Source organism: Apium graveolens, chromosome 10 (assembly GCF_009905375.1).
Source record: "Apium graveolens cultivar Ventura chromosome 10, ASM990537v1, whole genome shotgun sequence".
NCBI lineage: Eukaryota > Viridiplantae > Streptophyta > Magnoliopsida > Apiales > Apiaceae > Apium > Apium graveolens.
Window position 1 is genome coordinate 98,479,807 of NC_133656.1, and position 25,027 is coordinate 98,504,833.

At 37.7% G+C, this 25,027-nt stretch overlaps 1 protein-coding gene and 1 non-coding gene across 2 annotated transcripts in view; one reads left to right on the top strand and one right to left on the bottom strand.

The window, feature by feature from the left end:
- Positions 1 to 4,342: 4,342 nt before the first annotated feature.
- LOC141690785 (uncharacterized) overlaps positions 4,343 to 25,027 on the top strand; it is a 60,061-nt gene continuing 39,376 nt past the window's right edge. The window contains exon 1 of the mRNA XM_074495556.1: positions 4,343 to 5,781. Within this exon, the coding sequence (XP_074351657.1) occupies positions 4,343 to 5,781 (1,439 nt within the window). The remainder of the gene's footprint in view (positions 5,782 to 25,027) is intronic.
- On the bottom strand, positions 24,213 to 24,319 carry LOC141694392 (small nucleolar RNA R71). The gene has a single exon (XR_012563704.1). It is a non-coding gene; the product is annotated as a small nucleolar RNA R71 (small nucleolar RNA).

The window sequence follows — 25,027 nt, forward strand, 5'->3', positions numbered from 1 at the left end:
ATAAAAATTTGAACATTATATTATTGTTTAGAAGAAGAAAAATTTTAAAAAAATTATGCACCTATATTATGTAGCTCCTGAAAGAACTACTCCTAGACTCCTAATTCCACGCGGTAGTCCTGATTAACTCAGTCCCGCAAGCCCAACCTTGATAAATCCCAGCACGTGAGACACTGACCCGAGCACATGATGGGGACAACTGTCACACATCAATCATGGGAAAAATTAGGGCACGTGTCAGAGGATCCTCAGAACATTCCTCAGCTAGTCCCGCACTGACACGTGTAAAGAATCCACTCCAGTCAGGTGTCCTCCGCTCCCAGAACCAATGGCTATGATCTAAAGGTACCAACCCCAAAACCCTACCCTTGGGCTATAAATAGCCCAAGAATGTAAAGTTTTGGGGTTAATCACTCTCTCACACTTATATACACACACAACCACCTTGCATTCATATCTATCTTCATCTTCCCCAAAAGCGAGTTCTTACTCTCATGCCGGAGGCGCCACGGGACTCAAACCCCCCTTCCGGTGTTATTTTGTAGGAACCCCACCATAGCTACACCCCCACAGCGGCAAAGGATCCAGGCACGGAGTCGAAGGAGCGGCCCCGCCATCAGGAGTTATCATTTGGCGCTAGAAGGAGGGGCTCTCCATCCTTGGGTCTCGGTGCCCCTGGATTCACCTTCATCAACAAGCTCTTCAAAGAGTCCATTTATTCAAACTTGTAAGAACCCAAGCAACCAACCACTTCCATAAGCATGAATGTTGTTTATTTAAGCCACGTTTGTGTGAGCTCGTTTTGTTGATTTAAGCCACGTTTGTGTGAGCTATCGTTAGTTTTAATCATTTTTGCTCTAGCTTGAATATGGCATTTACGTTCTACTATATTGTTGAGTAGTCCCAGGAAACTGTTTAAACTGCTCCCAGGAAGCTATTTGTTGGTATTTGTTGTTATTCTGGGTAGTTTTTGCAAGTTTCATAAAGGAACCTTAGATCGATAGTTTCTGTACATATTGTTGTTAGTTGTTGTTGGTATTGTTGAGAAATGGCAAGACCAGGAAAACATACTTCTAGAAGACCATCTACTAGTGCTCAGGTCCAGGAGCCGGACCACTCCCAGGCCCTTGATCCAAGAGCCGAGAGAGAAACATTCCAGGAGAAACCACTACACACTCCCGTAGTGGAGAGAATTGTAAACACCAGGGATGCCAGGACCCTCATAGAGCTCAATCAGTACAAATACACCAATGTTCCAATAGCCGAAGAGCACATGGTCAACCTTACAAGTGATGAACTAGCAGAAGCAATCAGACTATACAGGCAGGAGCAGACCCGACTCCAAGAAGAAGCCGAACTCGAGGAGGAACCGGAGGAGTCCAGAGACTCCCAGCAATCGAAGAGATCTGTGTTCGACCGAATTGGAGCCAAGGGGAAGAAAAGCAAAAAGGATCAAAGCAAGAAAGAAGCAGAAGCTACTAAGCAGAGAAAGTTGGAAAAAATCCGGGAGCAAATTAAGAAAGAAGAAGAAGCAAAGCTCGAGCTGAAGATCCAAAAGAGAATGCAGCTAGAAGAAGAAAAGCTACTGGCTAAGTCCAGGAGCAAGAGAACCCGGAGAGACCCTACTCCGGAGCTGATTTCTGATGAAGAAGAAGAAGAAAAGAAGAAGGACCTGAAAGATATGATCTATGAATTGCAGAGAAAGATGGACAGAGATTAAGGAGTAGAAATTGGGGAAATGTTAAATCCTTTCAGTTACTCCTTGAAGCCATTCCCCGACAGCGGAACTTGAAGCATTATAACTTTGACTCCTTTGATGGTCTAGGAGACCCGGAGGAGCACCTCAACTACTTTGAGTAGATAGCGCAGATATATTACTACAATGACTTGACGAAATCAAGGTTCTTCGCTTCAACTCTTAAGGGAGGGGTCCAGAGATGGTTCAACAGGATTCCCTCCCGCAGCATCCATACTTGGATGGAATTCCGAGCATCCTTCCTTAGAAGATTTCGGGCAAATAAAACACACAAAATGTACATGTGTCACCTGCAGACAATCCGGCAGCAATGCAATGAATCCCTCTCTGTATACATGCACTGGTTCCAGGAAGCAATCAACAAAGTTTCAAGCTTGGATGAGAGGGAATCTTTGAGAATTTTCAGGAGAAATCTAGACCCAGAACACAATGAAAGATATATAGTGGAGCTAATAAATAAGGAGCCACAAAGTCTGGTAGCGGCTTATTCCATGGCTGCCAGATTCATTAAGGAAACAGATGTGCTCCAGGCAATGAGGATGACCCGGAATGGGGGGTCCAGGAGTAAAAACACTGATGACCGACCGAAAGGGGGTTACCATCAGGATAAGAAATTCAAGCAATGCAACCAAAGCCAAGAAAAACAAACTACTCCGGTTTTCCAGAGACTTGGTCCTAAGAAGGAGTCAAATAACGCGAAGCAACCCCGGGAGCCGAAGCAGGAGCCAGACTGGACTCCTCTCAACATGACCCGGGATGAATTCTTGAAAGAGGTAAAAGACAAGCCTTTCTATTATCCTCCGAAACCAATGCAAACTCCTCCGGAGAGCAGGCCTTACAATAGGCAGTGTGATTATCACAAGACCCATGGCCACAAGACTGAGAACTGCTTATCACTCAAGTACTTCATTGATGACCAAGTGAAGAAGGGGAATATGAATAAGTACTTAGTCCGGGACAGCAACAACAGGGGGAAAGCGGAGAAGAGAGGAAATAATGTAGTTATTGTAGTCCTAGGAGGTTCCCACTCCCCACCTCGGAGCCCGGACATCGGCGAAGAAGTGCTCTCAATCTAGTCACTCCCAGACCTAGTGATATCCTTCAGCAGTAAGGACTACGAAGGAGTCAACCCGAATCATAATGCAGCTTTGGTTGTCACTCTGGACATCTTTGATAATGAAGTAAGGATAATGCTCATAGACAATGGTTCCTCAGTAAATATTCTCTTCAAACACACAGTGGATCGAATACAGTTAGGAAGCGTCCCCTCAAATGAGTGCTGGGAGGACCCACTCTATGGGTTCAGACACAACTTAGTCCCAATCCAAGGAACTTTATATCTGTCAATCATTTTTGTAAATGCTCCTAACCAGGTAACTCATGTAATCAAGTTTTATGTGATCAACGCTCCTTCGTCATACAACGGGATCATTGGTAGATCAGCTCTAACAATGATGCAAGCAATAACTTCAATCTCCCATCTCAAAATCAAGTTCCCAACCCTGATAGGAGTCGGTGAGATAAAATGATATTATGGAGTTACTGAAACATGCTACACCCAGGGGTTAGTCATGGCAGAAACCCATCAAGATAACAAAAGGAAGGCAATAGTTCTTCGCAAGCAACAAAGCATGAAGAAGCACCGACCCCAAACAAGGGAAGAAGCAACAAAGGAAGTACAACTCATTGAATCAGGTCCGGAGCAAGAAGGAAATGTAACAAGTCCGGAAGGACCGACAAGCAACCAAGTCATGGTAGTCGAAAAAACAAATCAGGTCCCAGACCAAGCTAGTCCTAACATGTAAGCAACCAAAGAATCTGAACAAGCAAACTTCTATCTGAAGAAGAACTGTGAAGCCCAAATTCATCAAATGGTTTCAAACAAAGAGCAAGCAAAAATTGAAGCTGCAGTAGAAACAGAAGAAGTCCAGATTGATGAGAGCAATCCTAATAAAAAAGTGAAAGTTGGGTTAGGACTCGAGGAGTCCTTCAAGGAAAGATTAGCGTCCCTGCTCCGGGAGTACAAAGATGTTTTTTCCTGGAGTCCAAGAGATATGCCAGGACTACAGGAATCCATAGAAATGCACAGCTTGGATGTCAACCCCAACAGAAAACCAGTCAAATAGAAGAGAAGAAATTTTTGCCCCGGAGAGGTAAAAAGCCAATGATGAAGAAGTGGAAAAGCTACTCAAAGCAGGAATCATCAAAGAAATCAAATATCCAGAGTGGCTAGCTAATGTTGTTATGGTAAAGAAGTCTAACGGTAAATGGAGAATGTGCGTGGACTACACTGATCTAAATGACGCATGCCCGAAGGACCCGTATCCTCTCCCAAATATTGATCAACTGATAGATGCCACCTCCGGACACATCATGCTAAGTTTCATGGACGCCTTCTCTGGATACAACCAGATAAAGATGAACCCGAAGGACATTCCTAAGACAGCATTCATAACTCACAGAGCAGTCTATGCTTATGTGATGCTACCCTTCGGACTAACAAGCGCAGGATCCACTTACCAAAGAGCTATGAACAAGATATTCAAGTCCCAGATTGGGAGGAAATTGGAGTGCTATGTCGATGACATGATTTCCAAATCAACAACTATACCAGGACATGTGGAAGATCTGACGGAATGCTTTGACAACCTAAGGAAGAACCAACTTAAGTTAAATCCGGAGAAATACACCTTCGGAGTTGGAGCAGGAAAGTTCCTAGGATTTATGATTAGCAATAGAGGCATAGAAGCCAATCCGGAGAAAATAAAAGCAATCCAGGAGATGAAAGCTCCCAAGACCCAAAAAGACATGCAGAAGCTAGTAGGATCCCTAGCAGCACTCAGGAGATTTGTCTCAAAATTAGCAGAGAGGTGCCTAGCATTCTTTGATTTACTCAAGGGAGCAACCAACAAGAAAGCGGTGAACTGGAGTCCGGAGTGCCAAAAGGCATTCGAGGAAATCAAGTCCTACCTCTCTCAGCCACCAGTCCTAACTAAAGCTCAACCAGGAGAGCCTCTCTACTTGTACTTATCAGCAGGAGCACAAGCCGTAGGAGCTTCCCTAATCAGGGAAGAAAACGGAAAACAACAACCAGTTTACTATGTAAGTCAAGTACTCAAAGATGCAGAAAAAAGATACCCAAGATTGGAGAAGTTTGCCTTTGCCTTAGTCACAACTTCAAGAAAACTCAGGAACTACTTCCAAGGAAGAGAGATCAAAGTGGTGAGAAATCAGCCCTTAAGAAAAATAATTCACAAGCCGGATGTCTCGGGAAGACTTGTCAATTGGGCAGTAGAGTTAAGCCAGTTCAACTTGAGCTTCATTCACAGGACTGCCATCAAAGCTCAAGAACTTGCAGATTTCATAATCGAATGCAACTTTCCAGAAGAAGAGCCAGAACCAACGGAAATGGCTCAGGAGCCAGAAAAGGAAACAATTTCGGGGGCCTGGACCTTGAAAGTAGATGGTTCTTCAACAACCGAGAGGTCGGGAGCCGGGCTCATACTCAAAAGTCCTGAAGGATTCACAATTCAAACAGCTATATGTTTCGGCTTCCCCGCAACAAATAACCAAGCAAAATATGAGGCGTTGATCACAGGACTAAAGCTCTCCAGGACTCTAAGGGTCCAGGATTTAAAAATCTACAGCGACTCCCAGATAGTGGTCAAGCAAACAAATGGAGAATATATAACAAAAGACCCTATCTTGGCTAAGTACCAAGCACTGGTTCAAAGCTACCTAGCCTCAATACCAAAACATCAAGTCCTTCAGATATGTAGAGAAGAAAATGAAGAAACGGATATTCTATCCAAATTAGTCCGGAACTCATCAGATCTGGACTGCTCAGTTTACTTCGAAGAACTCCACAAACCATCTATCGAATCCGAAGAGGTCTTGGAGATCGAAAGCAACCACAACTGGATGACTCCCTTCATCAACTACTTGGAGAAAGGAGAGCTCCCAGAAGATAAAGGAAAAGCTCAAAGACTGAAAGCAAAGCAGCCAAGTTCTTCCTCGAAGAAGGAGTACTCTACCGCAGGACCTTCTCATCTCCTATCCTGAAATGTATTGGCCCAGAAGAAGCAAAGTACTGTTTGACAGAAGTGCATGAAGGGATATGCGGAGACCACATATCTGCAAAGGCCCTAGCTCATAAGATTATAAGACAAGGCTAATACTGAACAACTATTCATCAGGATGCAATAGAGTTCATCAAGAAGTGCAAGGAATGCCAGCTTTTCAGCAATGTATCCCGGATCAGCCCAGTCCTACCATCCTCAGTCTTGTCACCTATCCCCTTCGCTGTCTGGGGTATTGACATCATGGGACCCCTCCCCTGGGCTAAAGGAGATCTCAAGTACTTGTTAGTTTCAATTGACTACATGACCAAATGGGTTGAAGTGAAAGCAATGAGAACAATCAATCAACAAGACTGCATAAAGTTTATGGACAATATTTTGATGAGGTTCGGGATACCACGAGTCCTAGTATTAGACAATGGACCCCAATGGACCACGAGTCCTGATTAACCCAGTCCCGCAAGCCCAACCTTGATAAATCCCAGCACGTGAGACACTGTCCCGAGAACATAATGGGGACAACTGTCACACATCAATCATGGGAATAATCAGGGCACGTGTCAGAGGATCCTCAGAATATTCCTCAGCCAGTCCCGCACTGACACGTGTAAAGCATCCACTCCAACCAGGTGTCCTCCGCTCCCTGGACCAATGGCTATGATCTAAGGTACCAACCCCAAAACACTACCCTTGGTCTATAAATAGCCCAAGAAGGTAAGGTTTTGGGGTTAATCACTCTCTCACACTCATATACACACACAACCCACCTTGCATTCATATCTATCTTCATCTTCCCCAAAAGCGAGTTCTTACTCTCACGCCGGAGGTGCCGCGGGACTCAAACCCCCCTTCCGGTGTTATTTTGTAGGAACCCCACCACAGCTACACCCCCACAACGGCGAAGGATCCAGGCACAACGTCGAAGGAGCAGCCCCGCCACCAGGAGTTATCACTACCGAGTACCTATCCTTAATATAAAGAATTGAGGATGACGGATGTAATACAGACTCAAACAATATGTAAATATACAAAGAGAAGGACAAAATGGGAGTGGTGATAAGAAGAAATGAGATGAAAGCCACGTTTGGTTAGGGAGGGGATTTTTTTTCTTATTCTGATTCTTTCACTTTCATGACCCAGTTAAGATCTCAGACAACATTCCAATGTTTCCATATTGTGACGGTAATAAAATGTATAGATACAAAATAAGCGTTGGGTACGACTGTGGAGCGTGGTGCAGTTTAGTATTAGGTTCGGTTTTCGATTTTTAGGGTATATTTTTTATTTTAGACATTAAAAATTATGGTTTTAAAATTTTGGTTTAGCTATCATCAATTCGATTTCAAATTTTAAAATCCGATAAAAATATCAAAAAAATTAAATTAACTAGAATATAAAATAGATTAGATAGAAGGAGTTTGATTATAAATTTAATTGTACACTTCAGCAGGTCAAATTTTTGAATATTTTTTTTGACATAGGCGAAAGATATATTAAAACAAATATGAATACAAACCCGAATAAATTCTGAACTGTCATTACAGATCCGATTGTAACAAAAATAAACTAAACAAATATAGCCGTTTTTATTTTCCGGATAGATATATCAAAATTTTAATTAAAAGGTATTACAAGGACATCTTCATCAACCCAATCTATACTGGTTATGAAACCAGGTATAAAATCATAAATGACCTTCATGCAAGTAAATTTGAAATCATAATTGACCTTCATGTAAGTATCATCTGTCGCCAATATTCAAAACTATCAGTTCCATCAACTGATATTGGAGTAATAAGTAACCCCAACATATGAACAATTTTTTGTTATGAAAGGCGATTTTTTATGATATCCACTACCGTCTCAGATCCGATGCGAGTCTTACAGATTTCCCGAAATACTATATAATTCCATTTCATAAATGTTATCGAAATCCATTACAGAACACATAAAAATAGCAAAACATAACACACTAACATTCCAAAAGATGGAAACGAATAACAACCTTGATAACAAGTTACTTAACAAGATTTCATCTAAGAAATATCATATCTCGGTTTTATTGAAAAACCTGATATATAAAAGAGAATGGAGGAGGAGGGGGGAAGGATCGGAAAGTGAAGGTGGCACGGCTAAAAACCTGGATACGGGAGTCGACTCTCAAAACCATAATTTTTCTTTTGACAAATTTTCATAAAACTTTATAACATAAATTGTGATGTTTATGTAACTTTGAAACATATATTATCTAAAAATCAAAATTATAACATTAATATATAAACATTAGTTTTTTTAGAATCAAAATAATAATATTAATATAAAAAAACATTAGCATTCTACAACTTGGAGTCTAGGACCCCGTTTGACTGAGTTTATGACTTATAAATTAACGTAACTTATATGATAAACTAGAAAAGATTACATGAGATGGTAGGCATATACTCTCAACTTGGGAAACAGACGCCCAAGTTGAAAAAGATGGGTGGGGGCTTGGGCCCACTAATAATTCTGACTTGTTTAATCTCGGTCTTGATTATCTTACTTTTAGAAAAAAAATAGTATTTTTTGTCATCCAACTTTTTCTTTTAAATTTACCACTTAATTTATTATGTCTTTAGAAACTTATCATTCAACGAAATTTTTATCTTATTCACTAATGCTAGGTTTGAATTTTTTTTAGCCACTAATTTAGGTCCAAATTTCATTATTAACGTTATGAAAATTTTTTGTAGCATCATTATTACATAATGATAGTATGTAATGTTTTGATGATGTGACGTATGTTTATATTTATATATATATATAGTATAGCAATAATAACATAAAATGAGCCGATAAAAAATTAAAATTGGAAAAAATCGTAATTAAAATTACAGAAATTCATTAAATCATCAATATGAAATCAATGACTTCAAATAATTCATTATCCATGATAAGATAAAGGGCCCGTTTGAGAAATATTAAAATAAGTAATTTATGACTTAAGTGTGATAAGTGACTTATATGTAATAAGTGGTTTTTAACAAATAAGTTAATTTTGGTGTTTGGCTGTTTCATTTATAAGTAAAGTGGGGTGTTTGGTAAAATAACTTATAAGTTAAATTGTAGAGTTAAGAAGGGGTTAATCAGGATCCCAATGATTCTTTAGTTTTCTTAAATCCCAAACAGGATCCTTTCCTGAACGAGAAGCAAATTGCTGATACACAGCATTCCAACCTTCTTTGTTCAAAGTGGTGTTAGGCCTGTTGCCTTTAACAAACTGACCATAACATAGCCTCACAAATAAATCGTGTTCTTCATCTCCCCACTTGGCAGCAAATGATACAGAAGGAGTCGCACATATAGGAGTCGCACCTGATGGTTGATCCCGTCGCCGTATATTCGACTGTACCCTTGACATCTGAACAAATCGTTGAAAAATAATAAATGATATTAATTAACACTCCACCTTCAACCTCAAAGAAAACTAAAATAAACCTCCTATGACTGAACAGAACATACCAAGAACTTAACAGCTCAATTCATCACTAAACACAAACTAATTACACAAAGTAAATGAAGAATTCAAATTTAAACTAATTTTAACATAAATCCTTCTGAAAAAAACTGCATCTACAACAATTATCATAGAAGAACATCAAATTATTACAAAAATAATTCACCCAGAAGTGTGAGAAGATCTTGAAGATGGTAGAATTTAAAAATACATATAGATATACAAATACATCGATCATAATACACGAAACCAAGAAGATTTGCTATTTTAACGAAACTATACACACACATATACATATGGGAGAGAGGGGACATACCTGACGAGAATCGAAGCAGCTGCGAGATCGAACGGGATTTGAGCGCCAAACTGACAGAAAGGAGAGATGGGAGATATGTGCGAGATGTGAGAAAAAAGAGGCGCCTAGGTTAGAGATGAATAAGTGAATAAGAAAAGTACCAGGTCAGGTACATTTTACTTATGGGCTTATCCCATTTGAAGAAGATGTTGATAAGTGAGACCCCAAACAGTCCACCAGTAAGTGATATGGGCTTAAGCCCAATTAAGTGGGCTTACCAGAAACGCCAAACAGGTGCACAGTCTGATTGAGTGATGCAATACATCATCTTTCACTATTAAAGTTTTAATCGATTAGTTGAGGTGTTAGACAAAGACCCCAATAGAATCATATATTTAACATTTTTCCTCACTCGAAAGACACTCCTCCTCACTCAAAAACCCATTTAGAGGAAGGCCCCAATAGAATTATATATTTAACATTTCCCCTCACTCGAAAGACACCCCTTCCCACTCGAAAGCCCATTGATGGGTCGAAGAGTGGAACACCGGCACCCATCTTTGGGGCATTATTTGCTTTTAATGTCCACAATAAATTGTGAGAATGTTGGGGTGGCTGGGAATCGAACTTTAGTTCTCCCGCCAGACTAAGCTCTAATATCATGTTGAGGAACCCGCTCATCTAAAATCTTAAGATGTTAGAGGGAAGGTCTCAATAGGATCATATATTTAATAAGGAAAACTTACTCTTCGATGATTGTCCTCTATAATGCATCATTTTATATTATTATTACTTCATTCGTCTCATTTATCTACAGTTTTTACTACTACTTGGCACGTACTTTAATACTCTTATAAAACACGTATTTTCATAGTTTATTTTTTGTGTATAAAAATCCCAACACTAAATTTTATTTAAAAATTTTTTAGTAATGAAACTACATTTTTTACGAGCCGTAAAATACGTGTCAAACTCTCATCATCCAAGATAAAGGAACTTGGGGACACAAGAAGTATTATATATAAAGATATATACATATATCAAATCATCAAAATATCAGAGACTACCATTATATTTTAATAATGTTACAAAGAATTAACATAATGCTAATAATCAAATCCAAACCTAATTTTAGTGACTAAAAGAAATCTGAACCTAATATTAGTGAGTAAAATAAAAAAATTATAAAAGGTCATTTATTTTCTTCTTAATCTCTCTTAATCCTGTTTAATAGACCTTTCTTAACCTTTAAGATTGTTTGGACCCTTTTTCTTTATATCTTAATGTTCATTAAATTTCTTAATCGGTAAGAAAGAAAATTGTAACTCAACCATTCAGAAGGGAACGCCAAGCCTCTAGCTCCTTTGTTGATCGTGCTTGCATTTTTTTTACTATAGTAACTGTTATATAAAATTAATGTAAAGCCTTTACAAATTTTAAGAAATATAGCCTGTTAAGTTTTTAAAGGAAGTTTTTGTTGATATTCAATATATTGTTATTGATTATATTTAAAATTTTATATTAATTATTGAAAATCCAATTTCTTAGCATATATAGAAATTATTATAATGTTATATATATTTGAGATGTCATGTCTAATATGTTTCATGTTTAGTTTTCAGATCTTAATAAATAGGAAATATCAGGACTTACTGGAATCAATACTTACTGGAAGTCAGAACTTCATATCAGGACTTAAGGTCATATCAGAACTTAAGTACGGGAGGACTTACAGTTAAGGAAGGAAGCTGATTAATAGTAGAAGATCGTGACTAAAATAAAAGAAGATATGCATGGAAAGAATTAGAAGACTAGAAGACTTGTATAAGATATCTGATTGATATATTTTAGGAGACATAATTATATTTCATATCAATTAGAAGTTATCTTGTAACTGTGTAGTATATAAACACATACATAGGTTTATCATTATCGAGATACATTATTCATTGTAATCTAGCAGCTCTTAGTGATATTTGTTCATCACTTAGAGAGAACAGTTCCATTGTAACATAATTTATTATATTGAATATATCTGTTTACTGTTACTTGTGTTCAAGATCGATTTGATTGTAATAACACTATATTCAACCCCCTTCTACAGTGTTGTGTGACCTAACAATTGGTATCAGAGCAAATATGTTAACACACATACAGTAAAGATCCAAACAATCATGTCTGAAGAAGCAGAAACTCCAACCAAGCCAACCAAAACTGAAGAAACTAAAAACACTCAAATCCACAGTCGATATGAGACTATTAGGGTTCCCATACTAAGACAATCTGAGTATCCCATATGGAAAGTTAAGATGGCTATGTTTCTGGAAGCTACAGATCCAGAATACCTTGATAGGACAAATGAAGGACCATATAAGCCAACCAAGCTCTCTGTTGCAGTTGCAGATCAACTAGAAAAGTCCATAGCAAAGGAGAAAGGTGATTACACAGCTGAAGACATCTCATCTATTGCCAAAGATGCAAGGGTAAGGCATTTGCTGCATAGTGCCATTGATAATGTTATGTCAAACAGGGTAATTAATTGCAAAACTACAAAGGAGACATGGGATGCCTTGGAGACAAGATGCCAGGGAACTGATGCAATAAAAAAAATAGGAGGACTATACTCACTCAAGAGTATGAGCACTTTGACTCAAAAGATGGTGAGTCATTAACTGAATTATATAACAGGTTTGTCAAACTCTTGAATGATCTGTCACTGGTGGACAAGGAATATGATCTTGAAGATTCAAATCTGAAATTCCTTTTAGCTCTTCCTGAAAATTGGGATTTGAAGTCTACTACCATAAGAGACAACTATGCTCTTGACGAAACTACTCTTGATGAAATTTATGGTATGCTCAAGATTTATGAACTTGAGATAGATCAAAGGAGCAAGAGACATGGGAGAAAGTCAAGGATAGTTGCTCTTAAGGCTGAGGAGGAATCTCCTAAAGTTTCCGTCTCAAAGAAGGGCAAAGAAAAGGCTCTCATCATAAAGTCTGATTCAGAGTCATCACATTCTGATGATGATGATTCAGAAACTGAAAGCTTACCAGAAATGGATGCTGATGCAGAGATGATGAAATTGTGTGCTCTTATGGTGAAGGGTATCACAAAGATAGCCTACAAGAAATCCAAAAGGGAAAGAAGTTTTCCAGGAAAGGTGTAAGTGCTGATAAGAAAGGGTTCAGAAAGTTAAAGGCAAAAGTGCAAAGTCTGACAGAGGAGACAACTCAAATGTCAAATGCTATAATTATGGTGAAAGAGGCCACATATCTCCTGACTGCAAGAAAGGAAAGAGTGAAAAAGGCAAGGAACTTGTCACAAAGAAGAAAAGCTGGACAGATTCTTCATATTCTAAAGATGAGGTGAATTATGCCTTGATGGCAAATGCTGATGGCAGCCCTGAAACTGTGGAATTGAACGTACCTCAAACAACTTATGCTTTTCATACTGATGATATTACTGAGTTGAGATTATATCTTAAAACCATGTTTATTAGTTACAGAGATCAAACTTTAACATGTGAAAGATTAACTTCTGAAAATCTTGCTTATAAGAAAAGGAATGACTATTTAGAAAAAGAGTTAGTTATGTTCCACCAAACTCAGAAAGAAAGAGATGATGCTTTTTATGTTAGAGATAAAGTGCTAAAATTGAATGAATCTCTAAAAACTGAGTTAGAAAAGGAAAGAGAGATTATCAGGACTTGGACTAACTCTGGCAGAACAACTCAGAATTTGTTAAGTAGTGGAAACTGGAAAGAGGGCTTAGGTTATGGAGATGATAAAAGTGAAAAAGGAACTGAACAAATTGAGCCAAGTATTGTTAAACAGACTACTAAGCCAAAGGTGAATCCTGTTAAGTTTATGGCTAAAACTGTAAAGTCTGATTCTGAAAAGATGAAAGAGTCTGTAGCAGAAATTAAGGAAAAGTCAACTTCTGACAAAATAGAATAAGATAAACCAGCTGAAGTTAACATAGGCTTAATGACAAAGAAGCAGCTTAAGCATAAGCTGAAAGAAATCAGTAATGTCAACAAGGTAAAGGCAGCTAGGAAAAATAGGAATGGTAAGGAAGGTGTGAATAAAAGCAATAAATATATGCCTGTTCCTAATGCTCCTAGAAAGAAATGTTATAACTGTGGAAACTCTAACCATCTTTCTTCTTTTTACAGGAAGAATAAGAATATAAGCTCTTTACCTCCTAAGTTAGGAATTAAGAGTCAGTCTGTTAGGTTTAAGCCACCAAATCCTTGTTTTCATTGTGGTAGTTTATGGCATTCCATTTATACTTGTAAGGAATATCATAGTTTGTACTATGATTATTATCAAATAAAACCTTCATTGAAGAAAGTTACTTTAATTCCTTCTAGTGTAAAGTCTGATGCAAAGTCTGATATAACTTCTGATAAACAGGATGTTAGCATAAACTCTGTTATTAAATCCGCTGCAAATGTTAACAAACTTAAAAAGGCCAAAGGATCCAAGAAAGTCTGGATCCTTAAAACTAATCATTAGTGGTCTTTGTGATTGCAGGGCAACAAGAAAGATATCCTAGTGCTGGACAGTGCATGTTCAGGACATATGACTGGAAATAAAGCCCTGCTATCAGACTTTGTAGAGAAAGCTGGCCCAGGAGTTTCTTATGGAGATGGAAACATGGGAAAAACTCTAGGATATGGCAATATCAATCTTGAGAATGTCATCATTGAAACAGTAGCTCTTGTCTCAGGACTTAAACACAATCTGCTGAGTGTGAGTCAAATCTATGACATAGGTTATCATGTGGATTTCTTTGAAGAACACTGTGAAGTTGTAAGCAATTCTACAGGCAAAATGGTTCTAAAAGGTTATAGGCATGGTAACATTTATGAAGCCAAGGCTTCAACAAGTACTGATGGTTCTGCAATCTGTCTGTTGAGTAGAGCATCAATTGAAGAAAGCTGGAATTGGCATAAAAGACTCTTTCATTTAAATTTCAACAACATAGATGAGCTTGTAAAGAAAGATCTTGTGAGAGGATTGCCAAAATCAGTATTTGCTCCTGATGGCCTTTGTGATTCATGTCAAAAGGCAAAACAAAGAAAATCTTCATTCAAGAGCAAAACTGAAACATAAATTCTTGAGCCTTATCACCTACTGCATGTTGATCTATTTGGTCCAGCCAATGTCATGTCTATTGCAAAGAAGAAATATGCTATAATTATATTGAATGAGTTCACAAGATACACTTGGGTGTATTTCTTGCACAAGAAGAATGAAACTGCATCTACTCTAACTGATCGTGTCAGACAGCTGGATAAGTTGGTCAAATATTCTGTTAAAATTATAAAAAGTGATAATGGCACTGAGTTCAAGAATTCAATTATGGAAGAGTTCTGCAAAGAGCATGGAATCAAAAAGGAATTTTCTGCATTTGGAATTCCACAGCAAAATGGAGTTGTAGAAAGAAAGAACTGGACTCTCATTGAAGTTGCACGAACTATGCTTTATGAAGCAATGCTACCAACCTACTTTTAGGCTGAAGTTGTGCAGACTGCTTGTTTTACACAGAATGCTACACTCATAAACAAGCATGGAAAAACACCATATGAGATGGTGAAGAAAAAGAAGCCAAATCTGAAATACTTTCATGTATTTGGATGTAAGTGTTTTGTTCTTAAGACTCATCCTGAACAGCTGGCAAAATTTGATCTAAAAGCTGATGAAGGAATTTTTGTTGGATATCCACTTTCCACAAAAGCCTTCAGAGTCTACAATTTAAGAACAAGGGTTGTCATGGAATCTATCAATGTATCTTTTGATGATAAGAAAATTACCGGACTTGAAGATTTCAATGATCACGATAAGCTGAGATTTGAAAATAAAGACTTAAATTCTGATTCTGTAAATTCTGATGACTTATACTCTGATCCTGTTAGTTCTGATGTCATTGAAACTGTGGTAACAACTCCAAAGGAAAATGCACCTGTCCAGAGGGAGCAAGTTGTCGATCCTACCACAACTCAAGATTCTCAAGAAGCATCAGAACCTAAAACTGGCTCTTCAAATTCTGATGAGCCAAATTCTGATAATTCTGGAAACTCCGATTCTTCAAATACTAAAGGATCTTACTCAAATTCTGAAGTCTTAGAGAGCATAACTACAGGGGGAGCATCAGAAAATGCTGATGAAGATAGCATGGATCATGGGGGAGGATCCAGTTCTAGAAATCAACTTTCATCTGCAAGGAAGTGGACCAAATCACATAAACCTGACTTAATTATTGGAGATCCTGAAGCAGATGTCAGAACTAGAACTACAATATCAAATGAATGTCTCTATCATTCTTTTCTATCTCAGACTGAACCAAAGAAAGTGGAAGAAGCTCTTCAAGATGCTGATTGGGTACAAGCAATGCAGGAAGAGTTAAATGAATTTGAAAGAAACAAAGTCTGGACCCTAGTGCCAAGACCAAAGAACAGATCAGTTGTTGGCACAAAGTGGGTGTTCAGAAATAAAACTGACAGTGATGGCATAATTATAAGAAACAAAGCAAGGCTGGTTGCTAAGGGTTACTCTCAACAGGAGGGTATTGATTATGATGAAACATTTGCACCAGTTGCTAGATTAGAAGCCATAAGAATCTTTTTGGCTTATGCTGCTCACAAAAAGTTTAAAGTCTTTCAAATGGATGTAAAAAGTGCTTTTCTCAATGGAGAATTGGGAGAAGAGGTGTATGTTGAACAACCTCCAGGCTTTGTAGATTCAAAATTTCCAAATCATGTCTACAGGCTTGGCAAAGCACTTTATGGCCTTAAGCAAGCTCCAAGAGCATGGTATGAGACTTTAGCTTAATTCCTTCTGGAAAGTGGATTTCACAGAGGTACAATTGATAAAACACTGTTCTACCTCAACCATGGAAAGGACTTACTTTTGGTACAAATATATGTTGATGATATCATATTTGGTTCTACAAATGCCAAACTCTGTGAGAGGTTGCAAAGCTAATGCAGTCAAGATATCAAATGAGTATGATGGGAGAACTTAGTTATTTTCTAGGCCTTCAAGTCAAGCAAAATGAAGAAGTTACTTTTATCTGTCAATCCAAGTACATCAGAAATTTACTCAAGAAGTTTGGAATGCAAGACAGTTCAACAACATCCACTCCCATGGCCACTACAACCAAGTTAGATAAAGATACTGGCTCATCAGTAGATATTACTAACTACAGAGGTATGATTGGTTCTTTACTCTATTTAACTACAAGTAGACCTGATATCATGTATGCTACCTGTCTTTGTGCAAGATTTCAGGATAATCCAAGAGAACCTCACTTAATAGCTGTGAAAAGAATTTTCAAGTACCTTAAGGGTACAACTGAACTAGGAATGTGGTATCCTAGAGAATCATATTTTAAGTTAATAGGTTACTCAGATGCAGATTTTGCAGGATGCAAAATAGACAGGAAAAGCACTAGTGGAAGCTGCCAATTTCTTGGAGGTAGATTAGTTTCTTGGTTTAGCATGAAACAGAAATCAATTTCCACATCAACTGCAGAAGCAGAATATATTGCTGCAGGAAGTTGTTGTGCACACATTCTTTGGATGAAGAATCAGTTACTGGATTATGGGTTAGAATTTTCTAAAATACCTATTTAATGTGATAAACAAAGTGCAATTGCTATGACAGGTAATCCAGTTCAACACTCAATGACAAAGCACATCAGCATTAGGTACCATTTCATAAGGGAACATGTGATGGAAGGTACAGTGGAATTGCATTTTGTTCCAACAGATCAACAACTAGCAGATATCTTTACAAAACCACTATGGGAAGCTACCTTTACAAGACTGGTAACTGAACTTGGAATGGTTTCAGGTTCTTTCTCTAAATTTGCTTAGTTTTTGTTCTCATGCATCAGATTTTATGATCAGTGTTTACAGATTATTTTATTCTCATATAAGCTGTGCTTTAATTGAAATACATTAAATGCTGATTGTTATCTGATGTGGATCTTTATACTTTGATAGTGATTTGAATGTTTTGTGACTATTCAATCCAATGAGGATATATGTGCTAGATGTTGACATAGTAGTCTTTAACACACTAGAAATCCCATGTTTGAATGAGTTGTTTATGTGGAAACCCATTAACACAAGCAAATTCTTATTTTGAGCTTAGTCAAGTTTACTTTGTGTATCTTATTACTAAGTCACAAACTAGATTTCTGTTTCCTATCTGTCAGATTCTGATGTCAGTAAATCTTAAGGATGAACCTAAATGCTGATAAGCCTCACTTATCTGAAGAAAAGAACTTGTAATACCCCAAAATCCGGGGTCGGGGATCCGGGTTGTCACGAGTTCCATTTCCCTTAATAATACATAATCTTAATAATCAACCAACTACTGCGTACTGTGACCCCACAATATACGCACACCACAAGTTATAGTCTTAGAGATGAATATCCAAAAATAACACAAGTCATTTTATTCCACAATTATAAGCCATTACACCTCAAAAGGATTTCTGAATAAATTTACGTATTCTTTGCCATTATTACAGTTCATAAGTATACATAAGTCTGGTACATCAAAATTTGAAATCCTAGCCTATTGGTAGTTCCTACCTCAGCTACAACGGCATCAACGTCTGTCGGAAACTGCGGAACGTTTCCTAACCGCTCATGAATTGGGAGCTTGCTCCTGTTCATCTTGTCTATCTGTTGTTGTGTGATGAAAGAAGAAAGCAATGGTGAGCAACAAGCCCACCAAAATACTATGTATAATGATTTACAATATATGAGCATTCTCATAGTACTCATGAAAGTCTTGGTCAAGCAGATATGAACCAAGTTTGATATCTTAACGCGACCAAGTCGCAAAAATATTCAGTATATATGTATATATACTTTTCAAAATTTTGGAAATCCTCTTCCATGCATAATATACCCAGAGTTCCAGTCTATAACTGTATAAAGATAACGTTGTAAGGTGATCTCATATATCTAACCTTGTCTAAACGTTTTTCTGAAAATCTTTGTCATGCATAAGATAATCATTTACTAGATATAAGTTGAAAAGATGAAGTTACAAGATACTCCAATATACTTATATCTTTTCCGAATACCACTTGAACTACCACCGTTCAAGGTATAATCAGTTTCAAAAGTTCATCACATAGATGAGACTACGAGATAAGACTTGAAAAATTCAATATTTGAAATATCATTTAAAAGAGATGAAGTTACGAGATACTTCATTAAGTCCCGATATATATATATACACCTCTATATATATATATCTCATACATTCCCTGAAAACCTCTGTCATGACAAGTATAAACAGAGTTATCATATCCAATGAATTTGGAAAGAAGAGAATTTTGGCATAAACCTGATATCTTGTTGATCAGGCAAAGATACCAATATGTAACATTTTCTAGTAGTAGATGGATGAATCCCCCACCGGTCATCACCCTGGCCGCATTAGGACCTTGTGCTGGACCGCCACCCGGCCTCTTACGCGTTGATGGACTGCCACCCAGCCACTTACACTTTGATAGACCGTACCCCGGCCTGTCGCTTATGCCGACTCAATTAGATGGACTTACTTCCCGAACGTTGGGAAAGTAATCAAATTCTTTTATCAAAACAGCAACCTCGTTGCGAACATAAAATACACCACAGAGCCGGATCCCTCAGATTTTTAAGCGAGTATTTAAATCCCCTTCGAAAGGAAGATCTTAAATTTGAAAACGAGTTTTGGGATCCGCTCTAACTTTTAATATCATTTTGAAGACTCAAAAACATTTTAAAGAATGTTTAGAGTAATGATGATTTTATAAAATAAATCAATCTCGATATATTAGGAAATATCTGAATATTATTTAAATAATATTCCCATAAGGATAATCTTTATAAAAATATTTGAAGTAGAAGTTTTAAAACTCATACTTGAAATGAATAGTAAATAACTAAAGATATATTTATACGAAAGTACGATCTTTATTTGAATAATCGAAAATAAGTTTGATTATTATTCAAAATTATCGAATATACCTTATCCGATTAGTAGTTATAGAAAACTATATATATATATAAATATATATATATAAATAAATATATATATATATATACACTATACTCGGGAACATCGACTCCCAGTTTAGAAAAATGTTCACCTTTGGGTCCCCTATACTAAGGGTATACGCAACTACTGCTTATCTCTAGCATAGGTATTATGCAACTTATAAGCATTTCAATCAACAATTAGATATCAAGATTATAAAACAGGCATGCATATATACCATATCAGCATGCTCCAATATATCGCAAGATTTGCTAATAACAAGCATGCACTTATCACAAGATAATGCATATACATAAATACATCACAACAACAGTATAACGGGTAGAAAACTTGCCTGAGTGTTCCTGGATAGACTTAAGCTTAGAGTGGGTCCGATAACCTATGAACAACAACATAAGTCGGAATTAAACCCCGGTCGCTTAAGATACTAGACTTTAACCAATTGAACCCTAACGTTCGCTTATGGTCACTCCTACGCTTAACGAATCACATAAGTCGTTCGAGTACCCTCGGCTCCACCATATTTAATAAATTAACCATTAAGAATTTTAAGGCGATTCTTTCGCGAGCACTCTACCAACTGTCTAATACACTTTACATAATTGTTTCATACTCCAATTAGTCATTTAAGGGCCTTAACCAAGGTTTCAAATTATGGCGAGGGGTAATGGTTCGTTCGCGAAATGCCGTGACTTAAAACGGTTGTTTCTCCTAAACCGTACATCGGATTCAAGCGAACCATATATCAAAACAAAGCTCGTAACATGAAATATCTAAACATGGCAATGGTCTGAATCTTACAGTGAGTTCACGGGTCCTGAAGTTAAGAACAAAAACAGTCTAAGGTAAATCGGGCATTATGACGGCTATGTTTACGCGATTACCAAAGTTTATACTACTCCAAATCAATCACAAAACAACTTACAACCAACATTACAACCAAAATCCATACAAACCTCACTACATCAGTCCATTACTTCATGTTTTATCCAACTCATTCAATCACAAACAAAAGCTACTAACCATACTAAGGTTCATTAACTATAAACAAGATTCAATATCATCCAAATCACTACAAACCCAACCAAACTTGAAACACAGAAGCACCATGCTTCTCATATACTATAACAATCAAAACCACTCCTAAACATTCAAAGTAAAGCTTAGGGTATGAGGTTTACCTTCCTTGGTGAGTGATAAGTTGCTAGGAAGCCTTAGGGAGCCTTGATCTATCCTCCTACTAGCTTGATCTTTCCAAAGAAATCAAGAACACAAAATTAATTTCAAGAAAGTACTATTCACCATCTTCTTGAATGATTTATATAAAATGCTAGGGAAGGATTTTGAAGCTAAGATTCCTAGGAAGTATGTAACTTAACTGGGAGAAACTAGGATAATTACCTTGTAAATTAGCAAGTGGAGGAGCTTGGACTTCTTATTTATTAAGAAAGAAGCCGAGAGGTTTTCTTCAAGAAATGGGGATGAAAATGATTTGTTTGCTTGCTTGGTGTGTTTGTGTGGTGTTTTGTTAGCTTGGTTAATTTAGAATTTACCATGGTAAATAATGATTGACTATAAATCAACCAACAAAACAATCTCACTTATCATGCTTATGTGACCTTTCTCATGTCATCCATTTGCCACATATCTTTGCCTTGTGGTTTGATGATGTCATATTCCTTGGCTTCTTGTACAATCTTGTCTCTTGGTCGCTTATTTGTTTTACGGTTCGCTTAACTCTCGTTCTCGTTAATAGTTTGAGGGATCATATCCAGGATTTTATTACTTGGGCTTCCCTGAACCTTTCTCAATATTTTATATTCCTTTTATGATCCTCTCTTATAATCCTTGAATTTAAATCCTTTTAATCACGTTACCTTATACTCAATTCCTTCGGTATCTGGTGGATTTCCGGGAAAAATCAAAGTGTTCGAATTTGAATTCTGACGACCTTTACATACACTCATTTACTTTATGGAATAAAAATATGATCATAGAATTTCCATAACAGTACTCCTATATAACGTGGTCTAATAATTTTCCTTAATCAGCATAGTCAGCAAAAGTTACTATTCATCCGGGTTTCAAAAATTTCCAAAAATTGGGGTTTTTACAGTCTCCCCTCCTTAAAAGGATTTCGTCCTGGAATCAGATAGAAAATGGTTGGGATACTTTTCTAGCATTGCACTTTCTAACTCTTAAGTCAATTTTCCCACATTGTGGTTCTACCATCAAACTCTGACTATTTTGATGACCCTTCTCCTAAGCACTTGCTCCTTTTTGATCTATAACCCTTCATGGTTGCTCCATATAAGTTACGTCATGTTACATGTCTATGCGCTCATATGCCCCTATTTGTCTGGCATCCGGATTATACTTCCTTCACATTGATATATGGAACACGTTATGAAATTGCTACAGGTTCGGGGGTAGGGCTAGCTCATATGCTAACTTCCCAGTACGTCTTAATACCTCAAAGGGTCCAACAATTCGTGGGCTTAGCTTTCCTTTCTTTCCGAACCTCATCCATCCTTTCGAAGGGAATACTTATAACAACACTAGGTCCCCTACTTCCTACACTTTGTTTATTCGTGTCAAATCAACATACTTCTTATGCCCATCTTGGGCTACTACCAGCCATCCCCCGATTAGATCTATTAGATCCCTGGTCCTTTGGACCACTGCTATGCTGAGCGGCCGCGTAGGGTCGGGAAAAAAGATAAATTGTTTTTAGACTTCTACTTTTGTTTGGCTTCCAACTTCTATGTAATCTGAGTTTTATGGGACTATTATATAAATAGATTTAGAGACGTTTTCATGAGGCTGGATCATGGTATTAAGCAAGGAGAGAAGGAGACAAGGAAGAAGACCGTTTTAGCACACCGCAACGAAGAGGAAGCATATTTTCTTGTGATTCTGTATTTCGTTGTAACGTTGGATGCTAGTTTTCTTGCTTTTGAACCTAATTACTCTTGTGACGTACTCTGGTTTAATATAATTAGTTTAGTTATTATTCTCTTGTGTTTGTTTATCATGTTTTCATATGAACCCATGATGACGATAAGTGCTATTATGCGCTAATCGTGATCATGGGGTCGTAACAGATTTACTATGGAATTCTTTAGTAAAGTGTTTAATACCTTCGTGTGTGATGATTGTATGATATCTAGTATTGGTTGTGCGTATTCGTCTTATGTGCGTCGCGAACATTGTTCGTCGCGAACATATAAGATAGGGTGTTAATCTCTTGTGAAGCGACGGTGGATCTCGAGATTTAGAACTTGCCATGTTAGCATAGGTTCATGTATGATGTGCATGATTAGTGGGTAACTCTAACCGTTTTATTCGCCCTGTGTAATCAAAAGGAATAACTTGTGCTTAAATAATTATGTTGTCAATTTCTGTAGCATATAGGAACTCAACATAATTGATGCCTATTCAACTTCTATCTTACTTGTGGATGTTTGGTAGAATGGTATTAGTACAATGAAAGTTGGCTTTTATCAGTTTCGTGTTATTCGATTAATATCATCACTGTTGCATGCTAAGGGTAATAACAATAACTATTGAAGGAAGTAGTAATGAAGTTGTGATCTCATGAGTGTTTTAATATTGTTAATTCGAAGTGTTAATTAAGTGATTAATTAAGTAGTTAATTGTAGTTAATATTTAGTCAACAATTCTAAGTGTTGGTGTCTTAACATTGAGAAGTAATCATACATTGGTGAGTGAGTTTAATTGAACATAATTAGTCTGAGTCTCTGTGGGAACGAACTAGAAAGTATTCTATATTACTTGCGAACGCGTATACTTGCGTGTATCATTAGCGCGTGTTTTCGCCCTAACAAGTTTTTGGCGCCGCTGCCGGGGACTCGGCGTATTTGTTTAGTTTATGTACATACCATCATTGGTCGTTAGGACTCAGTGATTAAGACGTATTTGTTACTTATTGTTTCTGGTTGTGTTTCAGGTACTTTAGCGAGCGTTTATGCAAACTCGTTCTTCTACTCGCAAGAGGACTTTAGACACAGCTGAGGAGACAGACGAAGTTCTTGATATTCCGAAGAAGATAGAATTTGAAGATTCGGATTCAGGAAGTGAGCAGAAAGAACCAGTAATCATGGGTGATCGTATTGTTCCGGCAGACCCAGCTCTTATGGACTTTTCTCGGCCTAAAATTGATGACATTCAGTCAAGCATTCTTCATCCGGCTATTCAAGCTAACACCATTGAAATCAAGCCGGGCACTATTCAGATGGTGCAGAATTCTGTTTCTTTTGGAGGAGCTGCTACTGAAGACCCCAACACGCACATAAGGAATTTTGTTGAGATCTGCAGTACTTTCAAATATAATGGCGTGACTGATGAGGCTATCAAGCTGAGGCTTTTCCCATTCTCACTGAGGGACAAAGCTAAGGACTGGTTATATTCTGAACCAGCTGGGTCCATCACTACTTGGAAAGATCTTGCGCAAAAGTTTCTGGTAAAGTTTTATCCGATGGCAAAGACTGCTGCTATGCGAAGTGCTCTTACTCAGTTTGCGCAGCAACCTACAGAATCTATGTGCGAAGCTTGGGAACGCTACAAGGAAATGTTGAGAAAGTGTCCACATCATGGAATGCCCGATTGGATGGTGATCACTGGTTTCTATAATGGTTTGGGGGCCCAATCTCGACCCATGCTCGATGCAGCAGCTGGACGCGCCTTGTGGGCCAAAAGCTATACTGAGGCTTACAATCTTATCGAGACTATGGCTGCAAATGAGCATCAAAACCCAACCCAGAGGATGATTCCTGGGAAGGTAGCAGGTATTCTGGAAGTTGATGCAGCCACTGCTATTGCAGCGCAGCTCCAAGCGCTGTCTATGAAGGTTGATTCTCTAGCTACATATGGAGTTAATCAAATAGCTATGATCTGTGAGCTTTGTGCAGGTTCTCATGCTACGGATCAGTGTTCTCTCATCAACGAATCTGTTCAGTATGTGAATAATTATCAGCGACAATAGCAGCCTGTGCCAGCTACTTATCATCCTAACAACAGAAATCATCCAAATTTCAGCTGGGGTAATAATCAGAATGCTATTCAGCCACCATATCAGCAAGGTGTGAGTAAACAGTTTAATCCACCTGGATTCCAGCAACCGCAACAATAAGCTTAAAGGCAATCATATCCTCAACAGGGAAGTGCAGCTCCACCTACTAGTGCTGATTTTGAGGAACTTAAGCTGTTATGCAAGAGTCAGGCGGTATCTATCAAGACCTTGGAAAATCAAATCGGTCAAATAGCCAATGCAGTGCCCAATCGTCAACCTGGAACACTTCCCAGTGA